Source organism: Paramisgurnus dabryanus, chromosome 14 (genome assembly GCF_030506205.2).
Source record: "Paramisgurnus dabryanus chromosome 14, PD_genome_1.1, whole genome shotgun sequence".
In the NCBI taxonomy this organism is placed as follows: Eukaryota; Metazoa; Chordata; class Actinopteri; order Cypriniformes; family Cobitidae; genus Paramisgurnus; species Paramisgurnus dabryanus.
In genome coordinates, this window is record NC_133350.1 from 14,707,695 (window position 1) to 14,735,551 (window position 27,857).

The 27,857-nt window shown below is 36.7% G+C and overlaps 3 protein-coding genes across 3 annotated transcripts in view; 2 read left to right on the forward strand and 1 right to left on the reverse strand.

Annotated features, from left to right (window-relative positions):
- tbce (tubulin folding cofactor E) overlaps positions 1 to 27,857 on the forward strand; it is an 89,968-nt gene that overhangs the window by 58,687 nt on the left and 3,424 nt on the right. The gene's annotated exons all lie outside the window — the stretch shown is intronic.
- mfn1b (mitofusin 1b) lies at positions 381 to 13,888 on the forward strand. Its single transcript, XM_065259256.1, has 19 exons — positions 381 to 482; positions 1,028 to 1,078; positions 1,162 to 1,284; positions 1,361 to 1,496; positions 1,577 to 1,739; positions 1,916 to 2,040; positions 2,221 to 2,329; positions 3,619 to 3,726; positions 3,808 to 3,961; positions 4,508 to 4,575; positions 7,614 to 7,735; positions 8,292 to 8,418; positions 8,603 to 8,707; positions 10,497 to 10,599; positions 10,816 to 11,042; positions 11,260 to 11,442; positions 12,316 to 12,512; positions 12,768 to 12,902; positions 13,327 to 13,888. The coding sequence occupies exons 2-19, from the start codon at positions 1,075 to 1,077 to the stop codon at positions 13,400 to 13,402; spliced, it is 2,265 nt and encodes a 754-aa protein (XP_065115328.1). The 5' UTR covers positions 381 to 482; positions 1,028 to 1,074; the 3' UTR covers positions 13,403 to 13,888.
- On the reverse strand, positions 15,181 to 26,460 carry gnb4b (guanine nucleotide binding protein (G protein), beta polypeptide 4b). The gene is made up of 10 exons (XM_065259261.2): positions 26,278 to 26,460; positions 22,236 to 22,324; positions 22,099 to 22,137; positions 21,688 to 21,794; positions 20,604 to 20,667; positions 20,361 to 20,523; positions 20,030 to 20,096; positions 19,344 to 19,545; positions 19,021 to 19,237; positions 15,181 to 17,317 (listed from the first exon to the last, which is right to left on the reverse strand). The coding sequence occupies exons 2-10, from the start codon at positions 22,290 to 22,292 to the stop codon at positions 17,211 to 17,213; spliced, it is 1,023 nt and encodes a 340-aa protein (XP_065115333.1). The 5' UTR covers positions 22,293 to 22,324; positions 26,278 to 26,460; the 3' UTR covers positions 15,181 to 17,210.

A 27,857-nucleotide genomic window follows, 5' to 3' on the forward strand; every position in this document is an offset into this window, starting at 1 on the left:
TCCTCTTTTAGGTTCACTTGAAATGCTTATGGAGGATAAATAAAATTGGAAGCAATTAAACTGCATAAGATTATAATCCTCTCACAGAATTCTGAAACATCATGTTTGAATTAATTAAATAATAACTCCCACTGTGATTTTGATAACATGAGTACCACTCCTCAACAACACATAATATTTTAGTGTAAAGTAATATACTGTATCAGTCAAACTTTGCACTTGCTTAAAAGGGATTTGGTTTCTGAAAAATCGAAAATGCTTACAAATACAATGGCAGATTATAAGAGACAACAGTATTTTAAAAATATAAATTTTAAAAAGTAAGTTCAGAAACAGAACTCAGACTTTTGTTTTGAAATGAGGCTGTGCCTTCACGGGGGCTTTTATTTTGAAGTGATTGTACTTGAGTGTCGGTGTTGATCTGACAGACTGCGGTGTGTGTGTTGATCATGACAGGAGAGGATTTAACACCTCTGTGATTGGTAAAATGTGATTTTGTGTAATTGTACAGCATTTATAATGTACTTATTCAAAGATTTCTAACATAAAGTTGTAAAGTGAGGTGTTTTAAATTATACATTTGTGCTCGGATAAATGTCTGATGTGTGTAATATGCTACGGCTAACAGCTCATGTCACCTTTACAAACTTCTGACAGAGTAATAAACTTTATAAACTCAGAGCAAATCTGCCTTAAAACTCCATTAATGACACTTTATGTTTTTATCAGATAAGTAGTCTGCATTTGTGCATGATGCATATAGGCTTATTAAAAATACACCTAATATATTTACATGTAAAAATTAATGTACAAATTATACAGGCCTTATATGTGTGTTAAACATTTTGTTATTGTACAAAGATACACGAGTAAAAATATTGTCATAATAATAATAATCTGAAATATTATTAAACATATTGTCATAATAATAATATGACATAATTGGAGTTACTTTCACTTTTTGTTTCTTACCCTGCTAAGAATATAACTTGATATTTAACTTTAACTCAAATGTTTATCATTACAGTTTGGGCAGCTCTGATGTGGTAGCCTTTAATATAAGATTGAGTAAACATGAGTAAGTAAATTTGATTATTTAATACCAAATCATCATTCAGCATTTTATCTGCTAAATATTATGATGTCATGCTTTTGAAACAGGTGCGATAATGGACCAATCAGATCGTTCTCCATTAAAGCGCTTTGTGCTGGCCAAAAAGAAGATCGGCGAAGTCTTTGAACAGCTTTTAACTTATGTACAGGAGGGCTCAGAGTTTGTAAAAGGTATGAAATTACTTTAAAATACAACAAAGAAGCACTGATATTTGCATATTTCTTACTTGTAAATCTGTATCAATAGAAACCTGTTCTAATGAGTCGTTGGAGAATATTGCAAACAGAAGCCAGTTGGATGAAATCGAGACGTTTACAAGCAAACTGTCCACTATTAAAGAGGTGTTAGCTCGAAGACACATGAAGGTTGCCTTCTTCGGCAGGTGAGTTTCATTAGCATTGGATAAAATGATTCATTTAAGTGTCAATTTAAATCTCATCTCCTCCTGTCTGTGTTTTATAGAACAAGCAATGGTAAGAGCAGTGTTATAAATGCCATGCTGCATGACCGCGTGCTACCCAGCGGCATCGGTCACACAACCAACTGCTTTCTGAGCGTGGAGGGGACTGATGAGGACAAAGCTTATCTGAAGACTGACGGTTCTGAGGAGGAAAAGAGTATCAAGGTACTGTTGACAGTTCATGTCAACTGCAAGATACACTTTTAAAGTCATCTATTCTTGGTTAAAATAAAAGTTATGATTGTCCACTTAGAGTTTTACCAATGTTTGTCCAGTAAGATGTTTAAATGAGAATGCTCAAATGTCTTTGACTCTGCTTCTTTTGCATCTTTTCTTTGCAGACAGTAAATCAGTTGGCCCATGCGTTACACATGGATGAGAGTTTGGACGCTGGGTGTCTTGTCAAAGTGTTTTGGCCCAAGACAAAGTGTGCTCTGCTCAGAGATGATCTGGTTCTGATGGACAGGTACAAATCACTGAACTCAGCTGACTCTATGTCACACAGGGTAATATAGATTAGAGTTAAGTGAAATTTTGTCATAATAACATTTTCGATGTCATCAAGCTTGCCGACAGCTTTAGATTTTGAGATAGATGGATGATGATTTAAAGAGACACTTTGACACTGATCTGTTTTTACTTTCAGTCCTGGTACTGATGTCACCACACAGCTGGACAGCTGGATCGATAAGTTCTGTCTGGATGCTGATGTGTTTGTGCTGGTTGCCAATTCTGAATCTACACTAATGAATACGGTTAGTTGTGGACTGACACATAAGTAAAGTGTTTGATTCTGAAGCACCACAATACAGAGAGTTTAATAGTAGATTAGTAAAGCTGTCAGATATTAATCCGACATATAGGGTTGTTGTGTGATGTCATGTATTGAGTCTGAGCTGGACTTCAGGTTCACTGCTGTGCTAAAAGAGGAAGGTATGATGGGGAGGAGGGTCTCTTAGTCTTTGTTTGTGTGCAGATGAAACAATGTAGGTCTGTATTTATAGTAGGGTTGCAAAGGGGTGGAAATATCTGGAAACTTTCCATGGGAACCTAATCTTTAGAATTTTGGAAATATTCCAAATTGGAAACTTAACAGGCATGTATGGGAATTATTTGAAAAATTTGGGAAATTTAAAACATTAATGAACACTTTGTTTGTCATAAGCAGACAAATGCATGCAAAGTAATACAAAGAATCCTGATACTTGGGCTCATCAATCTGTGGATTTATTTGATCAAATATCCTTCAGAAATCAACTTAATATTAAGGATTTCTGAAGGATTTTGAATAAATAAATGCAGGCTTAATAAGCATAAGAGACTTTCAAATTAATATAAATAGTAATGTGTCCAAACTTTTGGGTGGTACAGTAAATCTGTATGATATCAGAATGGCTAGCAGAATGTAGACGAAAGATCATCACAGCTTGAGCTAGATACATGATAGCTAGCCTCATAAATTGTCAATGAGAGAGTGCTAGCTTACATTTAGATATCTGATTTACTGGCTTCAAGAAATGATCTGTGCATGTTATGTAAGAATGCAAGTACATGCAAGGGGTGTTGCCTCAACTTAAATTGCATTGAATCTCAACACAAAAAATTGTGCTAAAAGATTTTTTTAAACTTGTTTCCTGTTATAGGCAACTCTGCAATTTGTTAAAATTCCCAGTTTATTCCTATTAATTGCTGTTTAGTTCCATATATTCCAGTTAATTCCCATGGAAAGTTTCCAGCCTTGAAAATTACCAGAATTTTGCACAGGTCAATATCAGTTTCTATCACTGAGGCATGCATACCTTGTAAATGATCTCTGCTTTTTGTTTTGTGTAAGTTGTGGAAATGATGCCCTAGGGTAGAGCATTTTATGACATGTATTTGTATTGGGCAGACAAAATGTTTGTCACACTCTGGAATGACTTGTTTCTCATGTACTGCTAGTTAGCTATTAGTAAGGGTTAGTGTGTTGTCTGTAAACCATCAGCATGTGTGTGTGTGTGTTTCCATTTCCCTCCTAATGACCTCGACCTTTCTGTTCTCAAAGGAGAAACATTTCTTCCACAAAGTCAATGAACGCCTGTCAAAGCCTAATATCTTCATCCTGAACAATCGCTGGGACGCGTCTGCTTCCGAACCAGAGTACATGGAGGATGTGAGTGTTTCTGATGCCCCTCATAGCTCAAGCACATTGAAATGAAATGACATGACGTTGACGAACTGTTGAACATCTCAGGTGCGGAAGCAGCACACAGACAGGTGCGTGAACTTCCTGGTGGAGGAGCTGAAGGTTGTGGACCATCGCCAGGCGCCCAATCGTATTTTCTTCGTATCTGCAAAGGAAGTGCTGAACTCACGCATGCAGCGGGCGCAGGGTATGCCAGAGACGGGTAAGAGCGGGTCATGCCAGGCTGCGGCTGCGTCCAAATACCCACATGAAGTATTTTCTGTATTTGGCCCAAGTGTTCTAGTGGGTGTGAAGATCCCAAGGGTGCATGTAGACCTATTCACCTGATGGGACACTTAGCAAGTGTAAAAATTTCAGTCCAGTGCAATTTGCACCCAAACGTATTTGCTTTTTATTTAGGCTACTTAAAATATATATATTTAAAGTTTTTCTTTAAAATTAGCACACAAACACTCTGAAATTAACATTTGATAAATTTAAAGATTATGATCTACAATTATCTGAAACGACACAATGTTGTTTTTAATTATGTGATAAAAGCAGGTGCTGATGTTTAACCAAATACATAACAAGACTGCAAGTGTGGTTATTTGGATGCAGCCTGCATGTGTGTAAAATTCGCACAAGACCTTTGTTGTCATCTTTTCTATTGGTTGTCACCACATCAATCAGTCTTTCATGTGTTGTCGTATGAAAGAATTCAAAATATGCTGCAAGAAATTGAGATGCTTTGTGTGTTTTTACACAGGGGGTGCTCTCGCTGAAGGGTTTGAAGAGCGGATGAAGGAGTTCCAGAACTTTGAAAGATCATTTGAGGCAAGTCAGAGACGCAGATCAGATTTCAGCTGAAAGACATCCAGCAATTTTAAAGGCTGTTTTAGGTCCAGGTTAATGTGTTTAAAAGTCTTATCTAGTAGGAGAAACTTTGGTCAGTAACACTTATCATTTTAGCTGTAGGAGAAAGGAGATCTGGATGACTGACTTTGTTTATAGTAAGCAGTGGGGGAAACGCTTTACAGGTCTTCATCTGAATCAAATCTTTAATGAGACGTCAGACGCAGATCATTTATGTGCTCAAACATTTGTGTAGTTTTCGTATGTACTGTAACAGTTTTTAGCTAGTAACACTGGAAGACTAGAGGATTATTACTAGCATTAGTTATTTCAGATACTTGGACACAGATGGAGGCATTCTTGTTCTGTATCTCTTAAAGACATTTTTTGGTCATGTTTCTTCTGAAAAACAATAAGGAAGAGAAAATAATTTTTTGTATTTTGAGGTTTTCATGACAAGTGTATAATGCAAAATATAGTTTCCCTTTTTTATGATTTTGTGGTGAAATCCTAGTGAGACATGTTGTTGAGATTGTGTATTGATGTGATGGAGTGTGATATGTGAATCACAGCGTTGGTGAAGTGTACTCGTATTCATCATCAGTCGTTGAGCCAGCGGCCGCTTTTATTCTTCAAGCTGTGTGTTCATTGCTGAAGTCTAGATTTACTGAGGCGAGGACACTTTATACTTGAGTTCAGTTTAAAGTTTTGTTTCACCCTCATCTTTCTGCTCCTTCAGTATGGAAAAAGTTATTTTGCAGCATGTCAGTTTGTCTGTATTTAAAGATCATTATTTTGTTATATTATTTGTTATATTAATATTTGCACATGAATGCTTTCTAGGCTTGTTTTAGTTTCCTCCTCACACTTTGTTTTATTGTCCTGTTTGTGTTTTATTTTCATGTTACTGTGAGCTTGTTTGAGGAGCTGTTGACGGAGAGGTTCAGAAATGCTGCGGTTTTTTATCTTTATTTCGGTGGTTTAATGTCTCGGCCACAGTATGTCTGAATCTTTAACTCTCAGGTCTGTTTCACACACGTCTGCAGGGGTCACATGCCAACAGGGTACATATGCAGTGCGTTGTTGTGAACTACAGGTCGATTGCTGAACTTGAGTCCGTGACAAAAACACAAACGCTTTATATTAAGTCAGTCTAACAGGATACAAGTCAGCGACACATTTAACATTACTCAGGTTGATTACAAATGTGATTTTTTTTCTTGATGACTGATTGTGTCTAGTATGTTTCAGTTGGACTCAGTCTGTAGCTGGGTTTCCATCCAAATGTGAAGTGAATCTTTTAAAACTTGCACAAAAAAAGAAAAACAAACAACTGTGAATTAGGTGCATTTTCATCAAGTTGTTCGAGTGAATGACTGTGATATTAGTAACCTATCCAACAGTAAATAAAACAAGGCACGCTTAGAAAATAAGAGACAGGACTGCATTTAGTTACGATTGGGCAAGTTATTAATTAACTAGCAGTGCAGCTTGTAATTGCCAAACTGAATGCTGTGCACAGAAGAAGGAATGCAGAGTTTTTGATGCGGGCACTAACAGCAAGGGCATTACGATGACGTCGAGCACCATATATGATAAAGACAACATCAGCTGATACAGCTTGATGATCAGTCACATGGGTTTAATGTTCCCTACATCAGAATTTATTCAGTAAATGCATTTCCATCCCTCATTATTCACATTAACTCTAAGTCCAAAACCACCTCAAGCGAGTGTAAAACCATTTTTGTGAATTAAGGGATTTTATTAGAAATGTGGTGTTTCCATCACTCGTTTCTTATGTGATACTTCAAAATGTGCATAAAATCAGTGTGATGGAAACCCACCTTGTGTTTACTGTCTGCAGTTCAATGAAACGTGATTGATTGCATTACATGTCAGTCATATGGCCTCTTGGGTGGTCCTTGGCCATTGAACGCGTCCATAGTTCCCAGTATCAAAATTACATATTGTGTTTTTAAGGGTCAGATTTATCAACAGCTTGTGTCAGCGCGAGCGCCTCTTTTGGCATTAAACAACTACAGTCAACTTTCACTAAAGACAAGCAGTAAACAAATAAGCATTGGAAGATGTAGACAGGAGATTTTGTCACCTACTTTCCCTTTCAGATGCCAAATTTATTTGAGGAGATTATTTAAATGAATTAGATTTTAGGATGAATTAGTTTGTATTACTTCTATTCCCAATAAATATTTTGTAAGTCTGCAACTAACAATTATTGTCATAATCGATTAATCGGGCGATTATTTTCGATTAATTGACTAATCGGATAAAACCATAAATCATAATTAGTTTTTTAACTTATAAGGCACTAAATTAGGGTATTCACGTGTAGAAGTGAACTTTTAAAAGTGCAAAAGCCACACACTACTACAGTTATACTTCCAGAGTTTTAATAATATAATATTTTGGATATTTTAAGGCTTAAATAAAAAAGTTTGTGCAGCTTTAAATAGTAAAACATAATGTCAAAATATAAATAAACAAAACGGATTGAGGCGTATTGAGATACTTAATAAACTCATTTTAATCTTCAACTTTAGACCTTTATGAGAGTTAACATTAACTGACGAAATGAAACCTTTATTAACCAGCATTCATTTGTGCTTTTGCTTCTGTCATTGTCCTGTCAGGGTTGCCAGATCCGTGTGTCATTCAAAATTAGTCCAAAAGCATCCCAATGACTCTTCACAGCCCAAATACCAACAACTAATGTACCAAATCCTTTAATCTCTAACCCGCAGAAACCAGCGCTGTCTGACGGTGGTACGGGAGCATGTGATGTCACAGACCAACTAATCGATTATGAAATTCATTAACAACAAATGTCTTATCGATTTTATCGATTAGTTGTTGCAGCCCTATTATTTTGTATGGCAAGGCTAATATTCACTGAGTATTTTAGCCTCGCTGCAGACGACGTTGAATGTGTGAAACATGACTTGAGTCAATCAGCTCCGATCACAGTAGCATGTGTGTTTGTTTATGTGGACTCGCAGGAGTGTATCTCGCATTCAGCAGTGAAAACAAAGTTTGAGCAGCACACCATCAGAGCCAAGCAGATCACTGAAACTGTCAAAAACATCATGGATCAAATCAACATCACTGCTGCTGAAAAGAGGTGCGTACACTTCTCTCTCTTTATACTCACTCGGCTGCAGGACCGCTCATCACATCACCAGAGAGAAGATCTTACTGAAGACTTTACACACTTTCATATCTTACTGTATATTTAGGGATGCTTAATGATTTATCGCCATTAATCGATAGCAGAATAAAAGTTTTTGTTCACATTATATATATGTGTGAACTGTATATAATAACTTTGTACATATAAATATACACACATGCATGTATAATTATAAGAAAAAAATATATTTATATATTAGGTATTTATATTTAAATATAATATAAATTATAAATAAATATACAAATGTATATACACATGTAAACATTTCTTAAATATATACATGCATGTGTGTGCATTTATTTATACAAAGTTATTATACACAGTTCACACACATATATGATGTAAACAAAAACTTTTATTCTGCTATCGATTAATCACGATTAATCGTTAAGCATCCTAATAAGTGATGTATTTCGATCATGGGTGTCCCCTTTAGTAAAGCTTTCATCATAACCTGTGAAGTCACATGTGTTGTATCTGATCTCAGGGTCGTCTCTCTGGAGGAGAGAGAGTATCTTATCGACCGACTGGATTTCGTCCGCAATCAACTCAACCTGCTCATCCAGGACATCAAGAAGAGGATCAAGCTCATTACAGAAGAGGTGGAGGACAAGGTAAACTGAGACATACACTCTCTTGGGCCTAAAAAAAAGTGCTGGAGGTAACTTTAGGTCAATGACTGAAGAAAATTAGCGAGTTATTGGAACTGTAAACATTTCACATCCTGTTTAATGACACAACGATTTATTGCAGTGAATATGTAGATTAACTTGTTTTTCTTTTCTTCGTGTCTCTCAGGTGTCAAGCGCGATGGCAGAGGAGATCTGCCGACTCTCTGTGATCATAGATGAGTTTCGTTCAGATTTCCACCCGTCACCTCACGTGCTCATGATGTACAAATCTGTGAGTTTCAGCCTTAGAAAAAGTCCAAACCGGTTGTGTTCGGAGTAGGGCTGCATAACGATTAATCGCAACTAATCGTTTGCAGAATAAAAGTTTTTGTTTACATCATATATATATATATATATATATATATATATATATATATAATATAAAAATGTATATACACATGTAAATATTGCTTAAATATATACAGCGGGGAAAATAAGTATTTGACACATCAGCATTTTTATCAGTAAGAGGATTTCTAAGTGGGCTATTGACACAAAATTCCACCAGATGTAGCCATCAAGCCAAATATTGAATTCATACAAAGAAATCAGAACATTTAAGTATACAAGTTGAGTCATAATAAATAAAGTGAAATGACATAGGGAATAAGTATTAAACACACTTTATTTAATACTTTGTAGAAAAGCCTTTGTTGGTGATTACAGCTTTTAGACGCCTCTTGTATGGAGAGACCAGTCGTCTGCATTGCTCAGGCGTGATTCTGGCCCATTCTTCCACACAAATGTTTTTTAAATCTTGAAGGTCCCTTGGGCCTCTTTTATAACTTTTATCTTCAGTTCTCTCACTGGGCCATTCAAGCAACTTGATTTTCTTTCTTTGAAACCACTTCATTGTTTCCTTGGCCTTGTGTTTGGGATCAATTTGGGGTCTTGCCGAAATGTCCACCCTCTTTTCATTTTCAGCTTTCTGGTAGATGGCAGCAGATTTTTATCCATAATGTCCTGTTACATTTCTCCATTCATCCTGCCTTCAATAATATGAAGTGTGCCAGTACCCATTGCTGAAAAGCAGCCCCAAACCATGATGCTTTCACCCCCAATCTAAACTGTTGGTTTGGTGTTCTTGGGGTGGTGGGCAGTGCCATTTCTTCTCCAAACATGGTGTGTAGAATGAATGCCAAAAAGTTCAATTTTGCTTTCATCTGACCATACTATAGTCTCCCAATAATCCACAGGCTTCTCCAAATGCTCTTTTGCAAACTTTAACCGAGCCTCAACATGCTTTTTGTTCAGCAATGGAGTCTTGTGTGCGTGCATGGATGCCATGGCGGTTCAGTGCATTGCTTATAATTTTCTTTGAAACAGCAGTACCTGCTGATGCAAGGTCTTCCTGAAGTTCTGCCCGAGTGGTTCTTGGCTCTCCTGATTATTCTTTGGACTTCTCAGACAGGGATCTTACGTGGAGCACCTGATCGTGGCCAGTTTATGGTGAAGTGATGCTCTTTCCATTTCCGGATAGTGGCCTCCACAGTGCTCACAGGAACATTCAGCATTCTGGAAATGCACCTATAACCATTCCCATCAAAATGCTTTTCAACGATAAGATTACGAAGATCTTGAGAGTTCTTTGCTTTTACCCATCATAAAGTCTTTCCTGTGTGCCTCCTGGCTAATGAGAAGCCTTTATAGACCATCAATTTGGACTAAAGAAGCTGTTATCATTTAGTACTGATATGGGGCAGGGATTCTATGCCATTTTGCACCTTGTTCCCTTCATGTGTTCAATACTTATTCCCTGTGTCATTTCTCATTATTTATTATGACTCAACTTGTATACTTAAATGTTCTGATTTCTTTGTATGAATTCAATATTTGGCTTGATTGCTACAACTAGTGGAAATTTTGTGTCAATAGCCCACTTAGAAATCCACTTACTGTTAAACATCTAAAGTGTTCAGATCTGTTTGTAATGCTATGAATTTGTCTGTTCTGGCTTGAACATAAACTGTGTGTTGTTAGTGTCAGATTGAGATCCTGACTGAACTCTTTTCTTCTTGAAGAGTCTTCTGGGCCACATCGAGCAGGGCATGGGCAAAAATTTAGCCTACCGCTGCTCTGATGCAGTCAATGCGACCGTGCAGTCCTCTCAGCAAGACATGATCGGTATGTCCAAAAGATTTCAACAGTGTGTATGACAATCCTGTTCATAGATAAAGTCTGATAATGGGTGAGGTGTTGTTGATATAATCCTCCTATCTTGCATAACTCCACACTCACTGGGCTTTATTTAGTGATAATGACTGTTCATCATGTGATCAGTTTAGAGTATGCTAAATAGTATGATATGAGGTTAATGAGTTTCTTCTGTCTTTGTTTCAGAATTACTGAAGCCTCTGCTGCCCTCTTCTGTTCAGGATCAGATCCACACGTTCATCCCCAGCAGAAAGTTTGAGCTCAGCTATGATCTGAACTGTGCTACTCTCTGTTCAGACTTTCAGGAGAACATTGAGTTTCAGTTCTCTTGGGGCTGGACCGCCCTGGTCCACCGCTTCCTGGGACCTGTTAATGCCAAACGTGCCTTAATGCTGGTGGATCACAACTTACAGGTACATCTCTCAGATCTCTCAAGAGTAAAACATTAGTTATTAAACTGATTAGATTGTTTATATAGCATGTATTTTGATGTATTTATCGCTCTTTGGCTCAATTCTTACAAAGTATGGAAGTAGAAAGCTTATGCTGTAAAATCTAACTTCTTCAACATATCAGTCCTATAAGCTGCTTTGATTTATTCATGTCAGTAATGATGGTTTTGTTCATCAGCTGACTGGACCGAGTACACCATCAGGACCAGCGGTGGTTCAGTCTCAGATGTCCACAGCTCCTGCAGTTCAAGCTCAGAATCAAGCAGCACTGACACAGGAAGAGCTCATGATGTCCATGATGAACAACCTGGCGTCTGTCACCTCCCGCACATCCATGAGCGTCATCATTGTTGGAGGAGTGGTGAGAATTGTGTCAATACTTCATTTTGTTCTGTGTTTGTCTCTGGACTTTTTGAAAGGTCTTTTTCATGACATTTCAGCCGGAAATTGTAGTTTTTTTTGTGGTTTTGTAGTAATAAACCGAACCCCTCTGTCTAAACCAGGGGTGTCCAGACTTTACTGTGGCAATCTAATTTTAAAATTATAAAGCCGACAAGCCCTACCTGCTACACAGTTACATTTTTTTATAACACTTTAAAGGAATAGTCTACTCATTTTCAATATTAAAATATGTTATTACCTTAACTAAGAAGAGTTGATACATCCCTTTATCATCTTAGTGCGTGCACGTAAGCGCTGGGGCGCGCTGCGACACTTCGATAGCATTTATTCATGGAAAATGTGCTTACAGTAACAGATGATGACACAATGGTCAACAATTTTGCATGACATGACTTGTACTACGATGAACTGATTCCTAAATGTTTTGAGGTGTAAGACAGAAACCAGTATAATGTATTTTGATGAAAATGACATAAGCAATTGAAAATGTAGCTGAAAACCGCATACACTTGTACATAAACATCTGCATGATTGTATCAAAGCATTTGCAATTTGCCCAAAACAATGAGAATTTGCTTTTATGTTGTGCACATCTGACTTGATGATGTGGAGGTTGAACAAAGTGTTTAGAAAAATTATTTAGCTCCAAAGCAAATATATCTCTCAAAGTGAACATTTAAGATTGCCTTTGCTTAAATATCATAGGATTGGGATTTGTGTCTAGACTTCATGCACATCCGATATTTGAATCACACTGCATTTAAATCATATATCGAGTGATGTGTAAATCAGCAGACTATAATTGTGTACTAAATCTGTATGCTAACGTTAGGTGTGGCGGACGGTGGGTTGGCGTCTGATCGCTGTCTCCATGAGTCTCTATGGGATGCTGTATCTGTATGAGAGACTCACCTGGACCACCAAAGCCAAAGAGCGAGCTTTGAAGAAACAGTTTGTGGATTATGCCACTGACCGACTGAAAATGATCATCAGCTTTACCAGCTCAAACTGCAGTCATCAGGTTCAGCAGTAAGTCTTCACCGGCCATATTTGTTAAGTTTGTTTTAAAATCACGTTTGCGTTAAGTTTTTGTTTTGTAATGACACTGCAGTTATTGCTTTCAATGCATCTCTTGCAATGCATTCACACCAATGCCAACCATTTATAGCATCTTCTTTTGAATCGCTGTCTACAGTAAACACTGATGATGATGATGTTCATACTTCTGTCTTTCTGTATCTTTCATCTCAGCATGTTAAAGCATTTTGTGTTTGTCTGATAAAGGGAGATGGCCAGCACATTCGCACGACTCTGTCAGCAGGTTGATATCACCCAGAAAGACCTAGAGACCGACATTCAACGCCTCACCACCAAGATCCAACAGCTGGAAACTGTACAGAACCGCTCCAAAGTGCTCAGGTCAGTCCACTGCGTCTCATAAATTCTGGATTCAGTCAGAATAGTCAATGTTTATACTTGTTTAGCACTTGAAGGAGGGTGTTTAATGCTATTTTTTGCTTTCTGACTTTTTAACACTGCTTAAGAGTTGTAATCTTCATGCTAAACAAATGCAAAGTGTCAAAAAAAAGCAGGTGAGTGTGTGACAGAGTATTTCTAGGCCAAACTCGCGCCTCCTCTTTCCTACAAGTTTTGGAAAGTTTTTTTGGGTACCTGTTACATATCAGTGACCCCATGTTCCTTTTATGGGCACTTCCCCTGGAAAAGCCCACCCACACGTCAATCAAAGTGTGTTATGGGAGCTGTAAAGGTGATAAACAGTTTAGTGATTTTAGTTTTGCATGTTTTGAGTTGTTGGTAAAATATATGACGTGTTTATTTACAGACATAAAGCCACAAGTCTGGAGAAACAGCTGGAGGAGTTCAGCTCTCAGTATCTGCTGTCTCAGAAAGTGCTGTAACACACACATACTGTACAATCTCACCATATACCCTGATGTTCAGAGGACAGATGTTTGGAGGATTAAAGCATGTTACTTGTAGTGAAATGTAAAACATGTATCCTTGAATTTAAAGGAAGATGATTTATGTGTTTTCTGTATGAAGATTACGTTGCAGTGGGACATTTCAGAAACATTTATGAACTGTGAAACTGAAGCGATTTTCTGCTGGACATACAAAGAAATGTTTTCTGTTCGGGATAATGAAGGTGAAATATTTGATTTCATAAAACTCGACTCATTCAGTTGTCATTTTGCACAGAACCGTTCTCTTCAGAAAGAGATGATGGTCATGTTATCAGACAATAAAATCAGATTTTCTAGATTTGCCTTTTGATCACAAAGCCTATTTTCTGTACTTTTACCTGAAAACATTTAAACTGTATTGTAACATCTACTAGTGATGTGCAGTAAAAAATGAACAAATTAAAATATTATGACATGTAATATTGTTATTACTGCCTGAAATCAACTCTAGTGGTTGAAAAAATATCAAATAACTACGCTATTCGGTTACCCTTACAAAAAATTAACCATGGTTTAATTATAGTGACCAAAGTCTTAATTGTAGTAAAATCATGGTAACCATTAAAAAAATACTATGGTCTCACCACTGTAGCCCAGCCATGATATTTGTAGTAAAACTTTGGTTATAAATGGTTACTACACTTTTACTATAATACAACCATGGTTAATCTTCCCAAGGGTATTGGCCTTGTAAATCTATTTTGAGGTTATTTTACTGTGGTAAAAACATTTAACCCTTATGGGTTGTTGAGGCAATTTTTATTTTTTTATGTATTAATTTGGCCACAACTTTCTCAGTGTTTCAGCAAATGGAATGATGATGATGTTGGCAAATCTTATATTTACACATATTTTGAGAAAATGCTTTGAAATATACCGTGGGCAAATGTACTACCCTTTTGGGTTGTTCGTGTACAAAAAACCATTAAACGGCTGTAAAGATGTATCAGATTAATATTTTTTCCAATTTTTTTGCATAAATCTGTTAATCGCCCTCAGTACTGACTACCAAATGCTTAAAAAATGTCCATGATTTTAACTCTTTAATTGCCAAGTTCATAAGTGGTGTCACTGATTTGATGAAAAAAAACTAAATTACAGATTTTCAATATAAAAAGTGATTCTGGACTGGATTTTTTTGGGTCTTGGGCTTGTCAAAGATTGGTAAAAACATTGGCTTTAATGCATTTTTAGTTTTTTTGCAGCATCAGTTTTTATTTATTTTTTTCTGCCTAATAAGTTGTTCGCGGCTTTTTTGGCCTATTGACTTCCATTATAACAAATTTTTTTGATTGCAAAGCCATGACACCTTTTTACCATGCATTTTTGAATGTTGGTATTTTTTCCTTTTGCTAAGAGGTCAAATTTGTCATTTTTACTGTTGATCACCATGTGGCACTATTAACCCTTTAGTAGGCCTGTGCAAAAAACAGAGCTTCATTTCTGGCTTCATAAAAAATGAATCTGATAAATTTTTACAGCCGTTTAATTCAGTGGCCTTTTTTGTACACGAACAACCCGCAAGGGTAGTGAATGGGAACAACCAACAAGGGTAAAGGTCACGTGGCGTGACGTGACAAATTGGCATTAATTTCTGAAGAAAGCTTGATTAGATTATAACATCAGATGTGTATTAAGATGCAGGTGATTTTCAGGTAAGTGTCCAAATAAATGAATGATAAGATAATAAAAAAGGCACACATACACAGGAATCTTTAATTATGGTTAAAAGTCTTTCTTTTTATTGGTTATATCGGTGTATGGCAACATTATAACCATGTTACTTTACAAATACCAAAAAGTTGAGAAATAAAATGTTATTAAATTGATTATTTGAAATTATGGCACTGTGAAACTACACAAGGCACCACACTTCTGGTGTTACTGGCTTTAAAACACAATGCAGAATACAAATCAGCCAAAGTAAAATACTTATGAATACTTGTATTGGGAATGTAAATGAGTTGTTTGGCCTGTTGCATGGAAAATAAAAATAGTTTCAAGTCTTCAGCATTTTTCTTAAAGCTCCTAAAGTTTTACATTTGCATTTTGGCCATGGAAATTATTGTAAACCACAACTACTAACAGCTAGATGTTAAAACTGTTCAATTCAACCGAATAAAAGCAACCATTTAATCTCAACCAATAATAAAAAAAAAAAAACAAGAATTACTGGCTGGCAATCTTTACACAATCAACAAAAATTCCGAACAAATAATAATAACCAATAACAATACCAGCAGACTGTCCCAGACTTAAAAAACAAACAATTACTTTCACAGTTATGAACTAGTTTAAATGAATTCCTCTATTCTTTACTGACCAACTCTGAAAACTTGCTAAAAAAACAAAGGTTTTGATACTGTAAAGGGTAAAAACTAATACACTTCTTAATACCTCAAAATAATGTCAAGCTATTGACCAACTTCACTCTCCAACAAAACAAACCTAAAATACTTTTCACAGTTAAATGAGGCGTTAAAATGGCACAGACATATTATATTAAAGCTGGATTACTGGAGGGGCTGAAATACACATGACAAAAAACACAGACATGCGCTCAAAACTGATAACATGAATACTAGAGGAATTCATCCTGACCAGATAGTGTTTCTCATTTAAACCTCTCTACACACATTTATATACTCACTAACTAAAAGAGTTACAAAAATACTTTGTTAGAAATAACTCGTAACTTACAAATGACTTTAGGAGTCCTGTCAAAAAACATCTAAGTTATATTTACCCTTTAAGTAACAGAAATTAGAAATAATATTGTGCTTGATAATACTACTTTGATATTCTGTGCATTGTGATATTTTCTATTTTAATTGATCATTTTTTTTATTTGTCAAGCGTGCATCGGCATACATTACAGTATTTTACTATTTTCTTTATGCAAAATCTAATTTCTTAATTTTTGCTGATTTGTTAATGTCAGAATCACCCTTTACTGTTTTTGATATATTCCTGCTTTATAACATTGCAACGCTTCAACTAATTTAAGAGATGGGTTTGTGGTCATTTCTAAACAAAATCTTTCTAAGCACCAGCAACGTGAATGTATTTTCTAGATTAGTTTGTTCTCGAGTATTTAAGGCTTAATTAGGAGCACAACCCCTAAAAATCAAAGTGTAATATTGTTTTAAAAAGGTTTCAAGGCAATGCAAAAAAAAAACAAAAAAAATCACTGTATTCTTCCTAAACACTTTCAAGCACCAATAAATGCTGATCGATTCAGTGGTGTAAAAGATAAAAGTGAAATGTCCAGAGGATGCATACTTGACGTTATGAGCATAAAAGACACCTAAAGTGTTTTACACTAACACATGGAGAAACAATGTCAAATTTTGTAATACAGACTTGTGTGTTAAATGCTCTGTTGTGTTTAGCATCGTTCCTTATTTACATTAAACAAAGGAAAAAGCGAAAGATCAAAAAGAGTTACGGCCAATGATCAAATAGAAAAATATATACAGAAACACTAACGGTGTATAATGTATATACTCTATGGTATATACATACACGTAATGCTGTACATATATACCATATCCATATTCATATACATGTATATTTACATATAACACAATGACACTTTAATAATCTCATGATTCCTGTGGCCGACGAACGGTGATGATTGGCTGATCCACAGGACTGCACTACGTACTAAAAATCAAGTATAATAACTGCTGTGGAAAGACAGAGAGACAGAATCTGGAGATTTTAAGAGCGCTTTTACAGTTCAGTTCCAGATCCGAAGGAAACTGTCCCATGAACCTGTGGCCACAGCCATCCCATCATCATTCACCCCTAAACAGCTCACCCTGTTATCATGACCGGCTAGGACACCTAGAGAGAGAGAGAGAGAGAGAGAGAGAGAGAGAGAGTTATCAGAATAACCTTAGACGGAGACTGGAAGACTTATACATGAATATCTGACCCATGCTGGCAAAAATGAGTCGGAATGAGCAAATTTTCAAAAATTATTTTTTATATTTTGACATTCTCTATTATTTTTTTTTAAAATGATGTATAATTTGTTGGAATCTGACACAAAATGACAGAGCTACAGTGAGGAAATAAGTATTTGAACACCCTGCTATTTTGCAAGTTCTCCCACAGAAATCATGGAGGAGTCTGAAATTGTCATCGTAGGTGCATGTCCACTGTGAGAGACATAATCCAGAAATCACAATGTATGATTTTTTAACTATTTATTTGTATGATACAGCTGCAAATAAGTATTTGAACATCAGTCTATCAAGCTAGAATTCTGAGCCTCAAAGACATGTTAGTCTGCCTTTAAAATGTCCACCTCCACTTCATTTATTATCCTAAATTTGATGCACCTGTTTGAGGTCGTTAGCTGCATAAAGACACCTGTTCACCCCATGCAATCAGTAAGAAGCCAACTAATAACATGGCCAAGATCAAATAGCTGTCCAAAGACACTAGAGACAGAATTGTACACCTCAACAAGGCTGGAAAGGGCTACAGGGAAATTGGCAAGCAGCTTGGGGAAAAAAGGTCCACTGTTGGAGCAATAATTAGAAAATGGAAGAAGCTAAACATGACTGTCAATCTCCCTCGGACTGGGGCTCCATGCAAGATCTCACCTCGTGGGGTCTCCATGATCCTAAGAAAGGTGAGAAATCAGCCCAGAACTACACAGGAGGAGCTGGTCAATGACCTGAAAAGAGCTGGGACCACCGTTTCCAAGATTACGGTTGATAATACACTAAGACGTCATGGTTTGAAATCATGCATGGCACTGAAGGTTCCCCTGCTTAAACCAGCACATGTCCAGGCCCGTCTTCAGTTTGCCAATGACCATTTGGATGATCCAGAGGAGTCATGGGAGAAAGTCATGTGGTCAGATGAGACCAAAATATAACTTTTTGGTCATAATTCCACTAAACGTGTTTGGAGGAAGAAGAATGATGAGTACCATCCCAAGAACATCATCTCTAATGTGAAGCATGGGGATGGTAGCATCATGCTTTGGGGTTGTTTTTCTGCACATGGGACAGGGCGACTGCACTGTATTAAGGCGAGGATAACCGGGGACATGTATTGTGAGATTTTGGGGAACAACATCCTTCCCTCAGTTAGAGGATTAAAGATGGGTCGAGGCTGGGTCTTCCAACATGACAATGACCCGAAGCACAGAGCCAGGATAACCAAGGAGTGGCTCTGTAAGAAGCATATCAAGGTTCTGGAGTGACCTAGCCAGTCTCCAGACCTAAACCCAATAGAGAATCTTTGGAGGGAGCTCAAACTCTGTGTTTCTCAGTGACAGGCCAGAAACCTGACTGATCTAGAGAAGATCTGTGTGGAGGAGTGGGCCAAAATCCCTCCTGCAGTGTGTGCAAAGCTGGTGAAAAACTACAGGAAACGTTTGACCTCTGTAATTGTTGATCATTTGGAAAAAATGTTCTACTATACTAACAGAATGCAGAAAGAAAACAAAAGACAATATGTGCATCTGATTCACCTAAACAAGACAAGAAAGTTTGACATTTAAGACAATAACAGTGCAAACTCTCTCTCACCTGCCCGCTCGCCTTTTAAAGTATCCCAGACATTGCAGTTGAAGTCGTCGTATCCGGCCAGTAAGAGACGTCCGCTCTTGGAGAAGGCCACAGAGGTGATTCCACAGATGATGTTATCATGAGAATACAACATCAACTCCTGGTCTGCACGCAGGTCAAACAGGCGACATGTAGCATCGTCTGAGCCCGTGGTGAAGGCGTTTCCATTTGGAAAGAACTGTAAGAGTAAAAGTCATGTAGTCAACAAATAGCTATTACATCTCAAACATTGAAACCAATATCAAACATGCACAAACATGTAACACTACAGTACAAATACTTACACAAACAGCATTGATGTCAGAGACGTGGCCGGTAAACGACTGTCTACACATGCCATCTCTGATGTCCCATAATTTAGCTGAAGCATCACAGGCTCCTGACACAAATGTTTTTAAGTCAGGACTGATGGACAAGCTCATGACGTCACCTGTGTGTCCTGTGAAACTGGTGGTCTGCTGGCCTGTCTCAATGTCCCACAATGCACTGCAACGGAAGAGGGAGCACAAGCAAAGAGAGAAAGCTAAACATCAGAGATCTTACACTTTATCATTAAAGATATGATAAGACTACGAATACGCATCTATGATTTATTAATTAATATTGGGAATGGGTCATCCTGGTTTATTAGTTAACAGTAATGTTTGACATATTTGAACACTATAATTATTGGCTGAACCCAAGCCCAAGAATTAAAGTAAATATATCTGCAAGCAGCAAAAGCAAGCCAAACAAGGGCACTAGGTGGCGCTGCGCTGAAACATTGGATGGTGCCTCAGGTCCGCCTTGTGAAGACATCCACCAAATTTGGTGTAAATACGATAAAGTGATGCAGAGATATAGCCTCAAATCTCTTGACCACTAGGTGGCGCCAAAAAGTTCTCTCAAAACATGTTGCTGATGAACCATTCCGAGTTTTAAAGCGATAAGCACAATTAGTTAACAATAACTTATAATGTCATCAACTCACCAAGTGGTGTCACCAGAGCTTGTGATGATCTGACTGTCATCAAGAAAACGACAGCAGGACAAATAACCTACAGATAAAAGTGTTTAGAGACATAAGGGCTTGTTCGACTTCATGGGGCGCCACAAGAATCGACAGCCGGTTGACGTCAAAGTACTGCGAGAGTGATTCGTGAAATCATACGGAGGAGTTTGCTTTTAAATCGCTCTCATGGAACTTTGATGTCATCCGGCTGACGGTTCCTGTGGCGCCCCATGAAGTCGAACAAGCCTATTGTGTACCATCACAGAGTCTGTGAAGATCAAATGTGTGCATGCATATAAGACCTAAGTACCTGTGTGTCCAGCTAACTCTCTGTTAACCTTGACATTGCCCTCGCGAGTTTTAAGACTGTAGGTGGAGCAGATGTTGTCCAGCCCACCGCAAGCCACGTAGTTCCCGGATGGAGCGTAGGCACAGGTCATAACCCATGAGGAGCGCAGGGGAATAGCGTGCATCTGCATCAACACATAACATCCTTTATACTGCTACAACACTGAAGACAAGCAGGTAACTCCACTTACAGACATCTCATTACCTTGTTGGTTGTATAACAATCCCATATGATCAGCTTGCCATCCTGGGATGCACTTACAAGTAACCTGGAAAAAAAGTCATATAGACTTGTGAAGTGAGAATATTCTGGCCTAGAAATCCCACCTTGAGGGAGGAATGCAGCAGTTACATTCAGACACATACTGCAAAAAATGACTTTCTTGCTTAGTATTTTTGTGAAAAAATCCTTAAATTAAGATCCATTTTCTTGATGAGCAAAATTACCCAAGAAAATAAGTCTAGTGTGTAGACCAAAAATATCAAATTTAAGTGAATTTGGGGTTAAAACAAGCAAAAATATCTGCCAATGGGGTAAGAAAGAAAATCTTCACAGCACGAACAGAATGACAGTGACAAGGCACAGATAATCAAAAAGACAAAAAATAAAGAAATAAAAGTGGTACAAATATTTAAAATATATAAATATAATTAGTGCTGGGCAAAGATTAATCGCGATTATTAACATACAAAATTTTATTTGATTTTTGGCATAATATGAGTTTGTGCTGTGTGTAATTTATGTATATTTAACCACACACACATACATATATTTATTTCAGAATTTTTTATTAATATATAATTTTTATTTCTTTATATACATACATTATATAGAATATAATAATAATTAATCGCGATTGCCAGGACTATAACTCAATTACTTATTACAAAATGCTTAATTTAAATAAATACCTTACATAGATTTTCTTCTTCACTTAGTGTCTTGGTGTTTTGAAAAAGCTCATTCTTGTAAATAATATACTGAATGTTGATATTATAAATCTACTGACCACTAAAGCAATAACTATTATTTTGTGCACAAACATATGCATGACATCATTGTTTGATCAAGAAACCCTAATTATTATGAGACCCAGATGGGATTTGAATAACATGGTGGGAAAGCCTTAACACAGTTGCACAGAAAGGAAACCCTGGGGTCACGGCACCTTTGATTCACATTAATCATGTAATATTAATCAGACGGCTTAGATAAAGATTTGTATCGTATGCTTATTTAACTTTTCAACAAATCCTGATGGTCTCAGAAAAAATGATGAAACACAAACCTGGAGTCACTGCCCCAGTGCATGGCATAGATTTTGGCCAGGTGACCTCTGAGCGTTCGTCTTGTTCTCATCTGTATCCGTCCCACTGAGTCCAGACCTGCTGTCATCTTTTTATATCAGCCCAAAAACAGCAAGAGATTAAAGATCACACAGCATTATTAAACACCATTCACATGAAACTATCACCTACTCATTTTATAAATGAATGTGTAACGGGATCTATAGGATTTATAATAACAACCAGTCATGACTTCTGTATCAGCTCAGTGCTGTATGTAGTTTAATAATCAATTTAGATTCAGCAAATGATAAATAAAAACAACCCAAATCTCATATGCTGTAGGCTAATGTATGTATGTTTGTGTGTTAATATCATTGCATTATATGTGTAAGGTAAATGTTTTGTTGCACCTGTGAAAGTGTGGAGTCACTGCAGGCTTTTCTGGCATCCTGAAAAACACAAAATTAATTTCGTGCCAATCTAAACTGAAAGTGTATTAAACATGTTTTCTCATAGGGCTCGAAATACAAACAAGAGTTAAACTTACCCGGATCTGATTGCGAAGCTGGTCGGCTTCCTGTCGTAACTGTTCTAACTCGCTCATGCTTTCTGTTTTATCTGAACCCGAGACTACACCTGCGAGACATGCATACAACATTACTGTAGATCAGAGGTGGGCAAACTAAGGCCCACGGGCCAAATGTGGCCCACTGGGCACTTTTTTCTGTCCTTCGAAGTTGGTTATAATTATATAACAGTGTAGGATTTTGGTCCAGAATGATGTAATACTATCAACGTCCAAAAGATGTCACTAGTGCTGAAAAAGCCGACTGGAAAATGAGCGTAAGAGCGTCAACAAATACAAAGAAAAACAGTAAATATTGCGTGTTGTTTAAACCAGAATGGACAGCAAAATACTTTACCAACATCAGACAGAAGCCAGTATGGGTTATTTGACAAGAAGTAGTGACATTTTTAAAGACCAAAAACAGCTTACTATGCTAAATATATTACTCAGACTATAATACTATTAGGGATGTGCGATAATTTGCATGTGATTGTCATTGCGCATATCGTCAGTAAAGCCGGTTCCTTGATTAGTAGTAAATCGCCATCACCTGCTATTCAGATGGAGCGGCATTTACTACACAGAGCCGTAGTTCACTGACAATCGGGGCAATTTCGCATTAATTTCTGCTTGCGATATGGCCCAGCTTGTCAGTGAACTACGGCTCTGTGTAGTAAATGCCGCTCCATCTGAATAGCAGGTGATGGCCATTTAAAGGGGACAGAGAATGAAAAACCATTTTTACCTTGTCTTTGTTGAATAATGGTAGTCTACCCGCATTCACAAACATACCAAAAGTGCTAAACATGCTATGCATCTCAGTCTCATAGAAATTCCTCTTTTAGAAATGTCAGCCAGAAAACAGCCCAATCTGAAAAACTGATGCTTATGACATCACAGGCATCTAACTGCCCCTCCACTTTAAAATAATTGGCTACATTTTTTGAGTAGCAGCAAAGTCAGCCAATCAGTAATGAGATTGCAAGTTAAGCCAGTAGGGGGAGCCAAATAGGTGCAAAACCACTTGTTTAAAATCCCCCACCCTAATAGAGCTATCTGAGAGAGGTTTTTAGGAAGCTTCTAAGGCATTACAGACCCAAACAAAAAAATGTTGTCTACATGTCACATCACAGAACAAGGATAAATACTCCGTTCAATCATTCTATGTCACCTTTAATACAAATCAAGGCTTTACTGACGAGATGCACATGATATCGCATGCAAATTACCGTGCATTCCTAAATACTATGGTTGTCTCCTAGGGAACACAACACACATACAGATAAAATCTATAGCTTGAATGTACTGCAAGTCACTTTGGATAAAAGCGTCTGCCAAATATGTACCGATGCATCCCATGTCTCGTGTATCATCCATTTAACCGAACTGCTCATTTTGGTTATTTAAGGAACAAATAAATGCTTTTGGTTGCTTGTAGAGCATCTCTGTACACTATCAACAGTATTTTTCACATTGGATTGGTCTCGCTTTTGGTGGAAGTGACTACATTGCTCATTTAATAAAATAATGAATACACAACATTTACATGTAATGTTTTATCCAAAAGGACTTTCACTTGGCAATTTTCCAGAAGCCATTAGCAAGAGAGTAAACTAGCGCAACAACCTCCCAACATCTACCTCCATTATACATTTGTTTAAGAATACTATTCTAGGTCTATTCTAAAAAACTCTTGCATCTTGACATACGCACACCATCATTCATCCAATTCTTCTTCCGTGCACTTAGAGGACTTTGATGAAAAATTGTCATGGTGTTTAATGGATTCTGCCAACAGACAGTATTTCTGAAAGACCTGAGTGGACTCGTACCGAAAGTATTTGATGTACATATAATATGTGCTTTGAGGTTAATATTTCAATCAGTGCCATTTAGCAGCCTTATCTGCACTCTTCATACGCTCAACTAAAGGATTATTAGGAACACATGTTTAATTTCTCATTAATGCAATTATCTAATCAACCAATCACATGGCAGTTGCTTCAATGCATTTAGGGGTGTGGTCCTGGTCAAGACAGTGTCCTGAACTCCAAACTAAATGTCAGAATGGAAAAGAAAAGTGATTTAAACAATTTTGAGCATGGCATGGTTGTTAGTGCCGGACGGGCCGTTCTGAGTATTTCTGCTCAGTTACTGGGATTTTCACACACAACCATTTCTAGGGTTTACAAAGAATGGTGTGAAAAGGGAAAAACATCCAGTATGCGGCAGTCCTGTGGGCAAAAATGCCTTGTTGATGCTATAGGTCAGAGGAGAATGGGCCGACTGATTCAAGCTGATAGAAGAGCAACTTTGACTGAAATAACCACTCGTTACAACCGAGGTGTGCAGCAAAGCATTTGTGAAGCAACAACACGCACAACCTTGAGGCGGATGAGCTACAACAGCAGAAGACCCCTCGGGTACCACTCATCTCCACTACGAATCGGAAAAAGAGGCTACAATTTGCACAAGCTCACCAAAATTGGACAGTTGAAGACTAGAAAAATGTTGCCTGGTCTGATGAGTCTCGATTTCTGTTGAGACTAGATGGTAGAGTCAGAATTTGGCATAAACAGAATAAGAACATGGATCCATCATGCCTTGTTACCACTGTGCAGGCTGATGGTGGTGGTGTGGGGGATGTTTACTTGGCACACTTTAGGCCCTTTTAGTGCAAATTGGGACTCGTTTAAATGCCACAGCCTACCTGAGCATTGTTTCTGACCATGTCCATCCCTTTATGACCACCATGTACTCATCCTCTGATGGCTACTTCCAGCAGGATAATGCACCATGTCACAAAGCTTGAATCATTTCAAATTGGTTTCTTGAACATGACAATGAGTTCACTGTACTAAAATGGCCCCCACAGTCACCAGATCTCAACCCAATAGAGCATCTTTGGGATGTGGTGGAACAGGAGCTTCGTGCCCTGGATGTGCATCCCACAAATCTCCATCAACTGCAAGATGCTATCCTATCAATATGGGCCAACATTTCTAAAGAATGCTTTCAGCACCTTGTTGAATCAATGCCACGTAGAATTAAGGCAATTCTGAAGGCGAAAGGGGGTCAAACACAGTATTAGTATGGTGTTCCTAATAATCCTTTAGGTGAGTGTATATTTTTCATAAATCATTGTATATTGTCTGTCCAAAATTAAATAGTTTATTTTGCATTGTTGTTTTATGTTTGTTGTTAAACTACTAAACAGTATTTAATTGTTTTCTGAACAATGACAATAAAGGTAGATTCTATTCTATGTCTATTCTATGTCTATATTCTATTCTATGTCTGTGCATAATATATCTATGTTTTTTTCTTTTTATCTCTCATTTAGAAAGAACGGCTTTGACACAGGACTTGACCTAAAACACAGTCTGAGATTTCAACATGTCAAAGTGAAAGTAAAATGATCTTGATCAACTTGAACACTTCTGCTGAAAGAACTGAACTATGGGTTTCCTTCACCAGACAGACATTTTAAAAATAAGCAAAAAGGGATTGTTGGTTGGCATATGAACGTTGTAAAGAAATATGAATGTTTTATAGGGTTAGGGTTTGTGCTATTATCAAAGGCAATTGACAGTACAGTACAGTACAGTACATGATGTTTACTACAGTAAGATGACAAGTGTCGCGATACAGCAATCCTTCAAATATATTTATTGATCAGAGGCTTAAACCAATACATATGTCTGAATAAACACCTGCATCACCTACACATGAACTGCATGTATTTCTCTCTCTTTCTCTCTCTCTCTCTCTCTCTCTACGTCTCTTTCTCTCCGTCTCTCTCTCCCCATCAGGCCTCCTGTTGCTTCATCACTTTAATCACCAGATTGTGTTTTATTGAATCAGCTGTCAGACCATAATTTATTTCCAAAACACGACATGAACGTCCAGCGGTGTAATTCCGTGCATTTAAATGCGTAAACGCCACATCTTTCATGAGTTTTTCACCCGCAGGAAACAGAAAGGAAAAGAGAAACACAGCGATCAGCTGTTTCTTCCTCACCTGATTCAGAGTTCAGTCGCTTCAGATGCCTCGCATGTCGACACGAGCACAAATAAACATCAAATCACCGCGATTGCCGTAAACTCAATTTTAACACATTATTTAAAGGGCCACGCAGCCCTCGCACGAGCTTCAGTCAGTTTTCAGCAGTAATATCTTCACCACACCCATAAGGAAACCGGGAACATGGCAACAGACGCGGCAGAGGGGTGAACCACTACGCACTACCTGTCAATCAAAGCCTGACGACATTATTAAAAAGCATATATACATTTATATATTAACTAAAAAACGTATAATACCCCAATATAACTCTAAATCAGAGTTAACATACGAATGCGGTTAAATTTAAATTGTTTGTGAGGTTTATTCTCCCCGCAGATGAATGGTGCGATCCATCAGCTGCTCAACACAAAGCGCCTGCAGGAGAAACAGGAAATATATCCGCTCACTGAGGGAAAAACACGCTTATATACAGATATATATATAGAGAGAGAGAGTTAAAGTTATCATTTAAAATAAATTATACATCTTAAAATTATACATTTTAACCATAACCCTTAAAATTATACATTTTAAAATGTCGCAGAATAAAAACTTTAAAAGCTTTTATTCTGCGACATCTTAAAATGTATTATGTAGATAGATAGATAGATAGATAGATAGATAGATAGATAGATAGATAGATAGATAGATAGATAGATAGATAGATAGATAGATAGATAGATAGATAGATAGATCCTACTAGCAAGTACAACCTATTTGGCAAGTTAATTTTATAAAGTATATTTTGGAAGCTAAAAATATTTTGTAATTAAACCTTTTTAAAAATGTTATGTTTACAGGTTTGGAATACAAACATATATTGAATATTTTTCCATTTTTTGAAATGATTATTTCTATTATATTCTATGTCTATTATATTTCTATTCTATCCTATTATGTTCTGTTCTAATCTATTATATTATATTAAATTATATATTATATTATATTATATTTCTATCCTATTATGTTCTATTCTTTTATATTCTATTTCTGTTCTATGTCTATTCTATTCTATTCTTTTCCATTTCTGTTCTATGTCTATTTTATTCTATTCTATTCTACTCTATTATATTATTTTCTCTTTCTGTTCTATTCTATTCTATTTTATTTTATTTCTATTATATTATATTATATTATATTATATTATATTATATTATATTATATTATATTATATTATATTATATTATATTATATTATATTATATTATATTATATTATATTATATTATATTATATTATATTATATTATATTATATTTCCATTTCTGTTCTATATCTATGTATATGTCTATTTTATTCTGTTGTATTCTTTTCTGTTCTAGTTCTGTTGTTTATTCTATTTCTATTTCCATTTCTGTTCTATGTGTATGTCTATTCTATTCTAGCGTATGTCTATTATATTGCCATTCTATTCTATTCTATTCTATTCTATTCTATTCTATTCTATTCTATTCCATATCTTTTATTATTCTGTTATGTTCTATTCTATTTTTTAAATAAATTTTTTAATCATATTCCAAAATATATTTCTGCCAAAT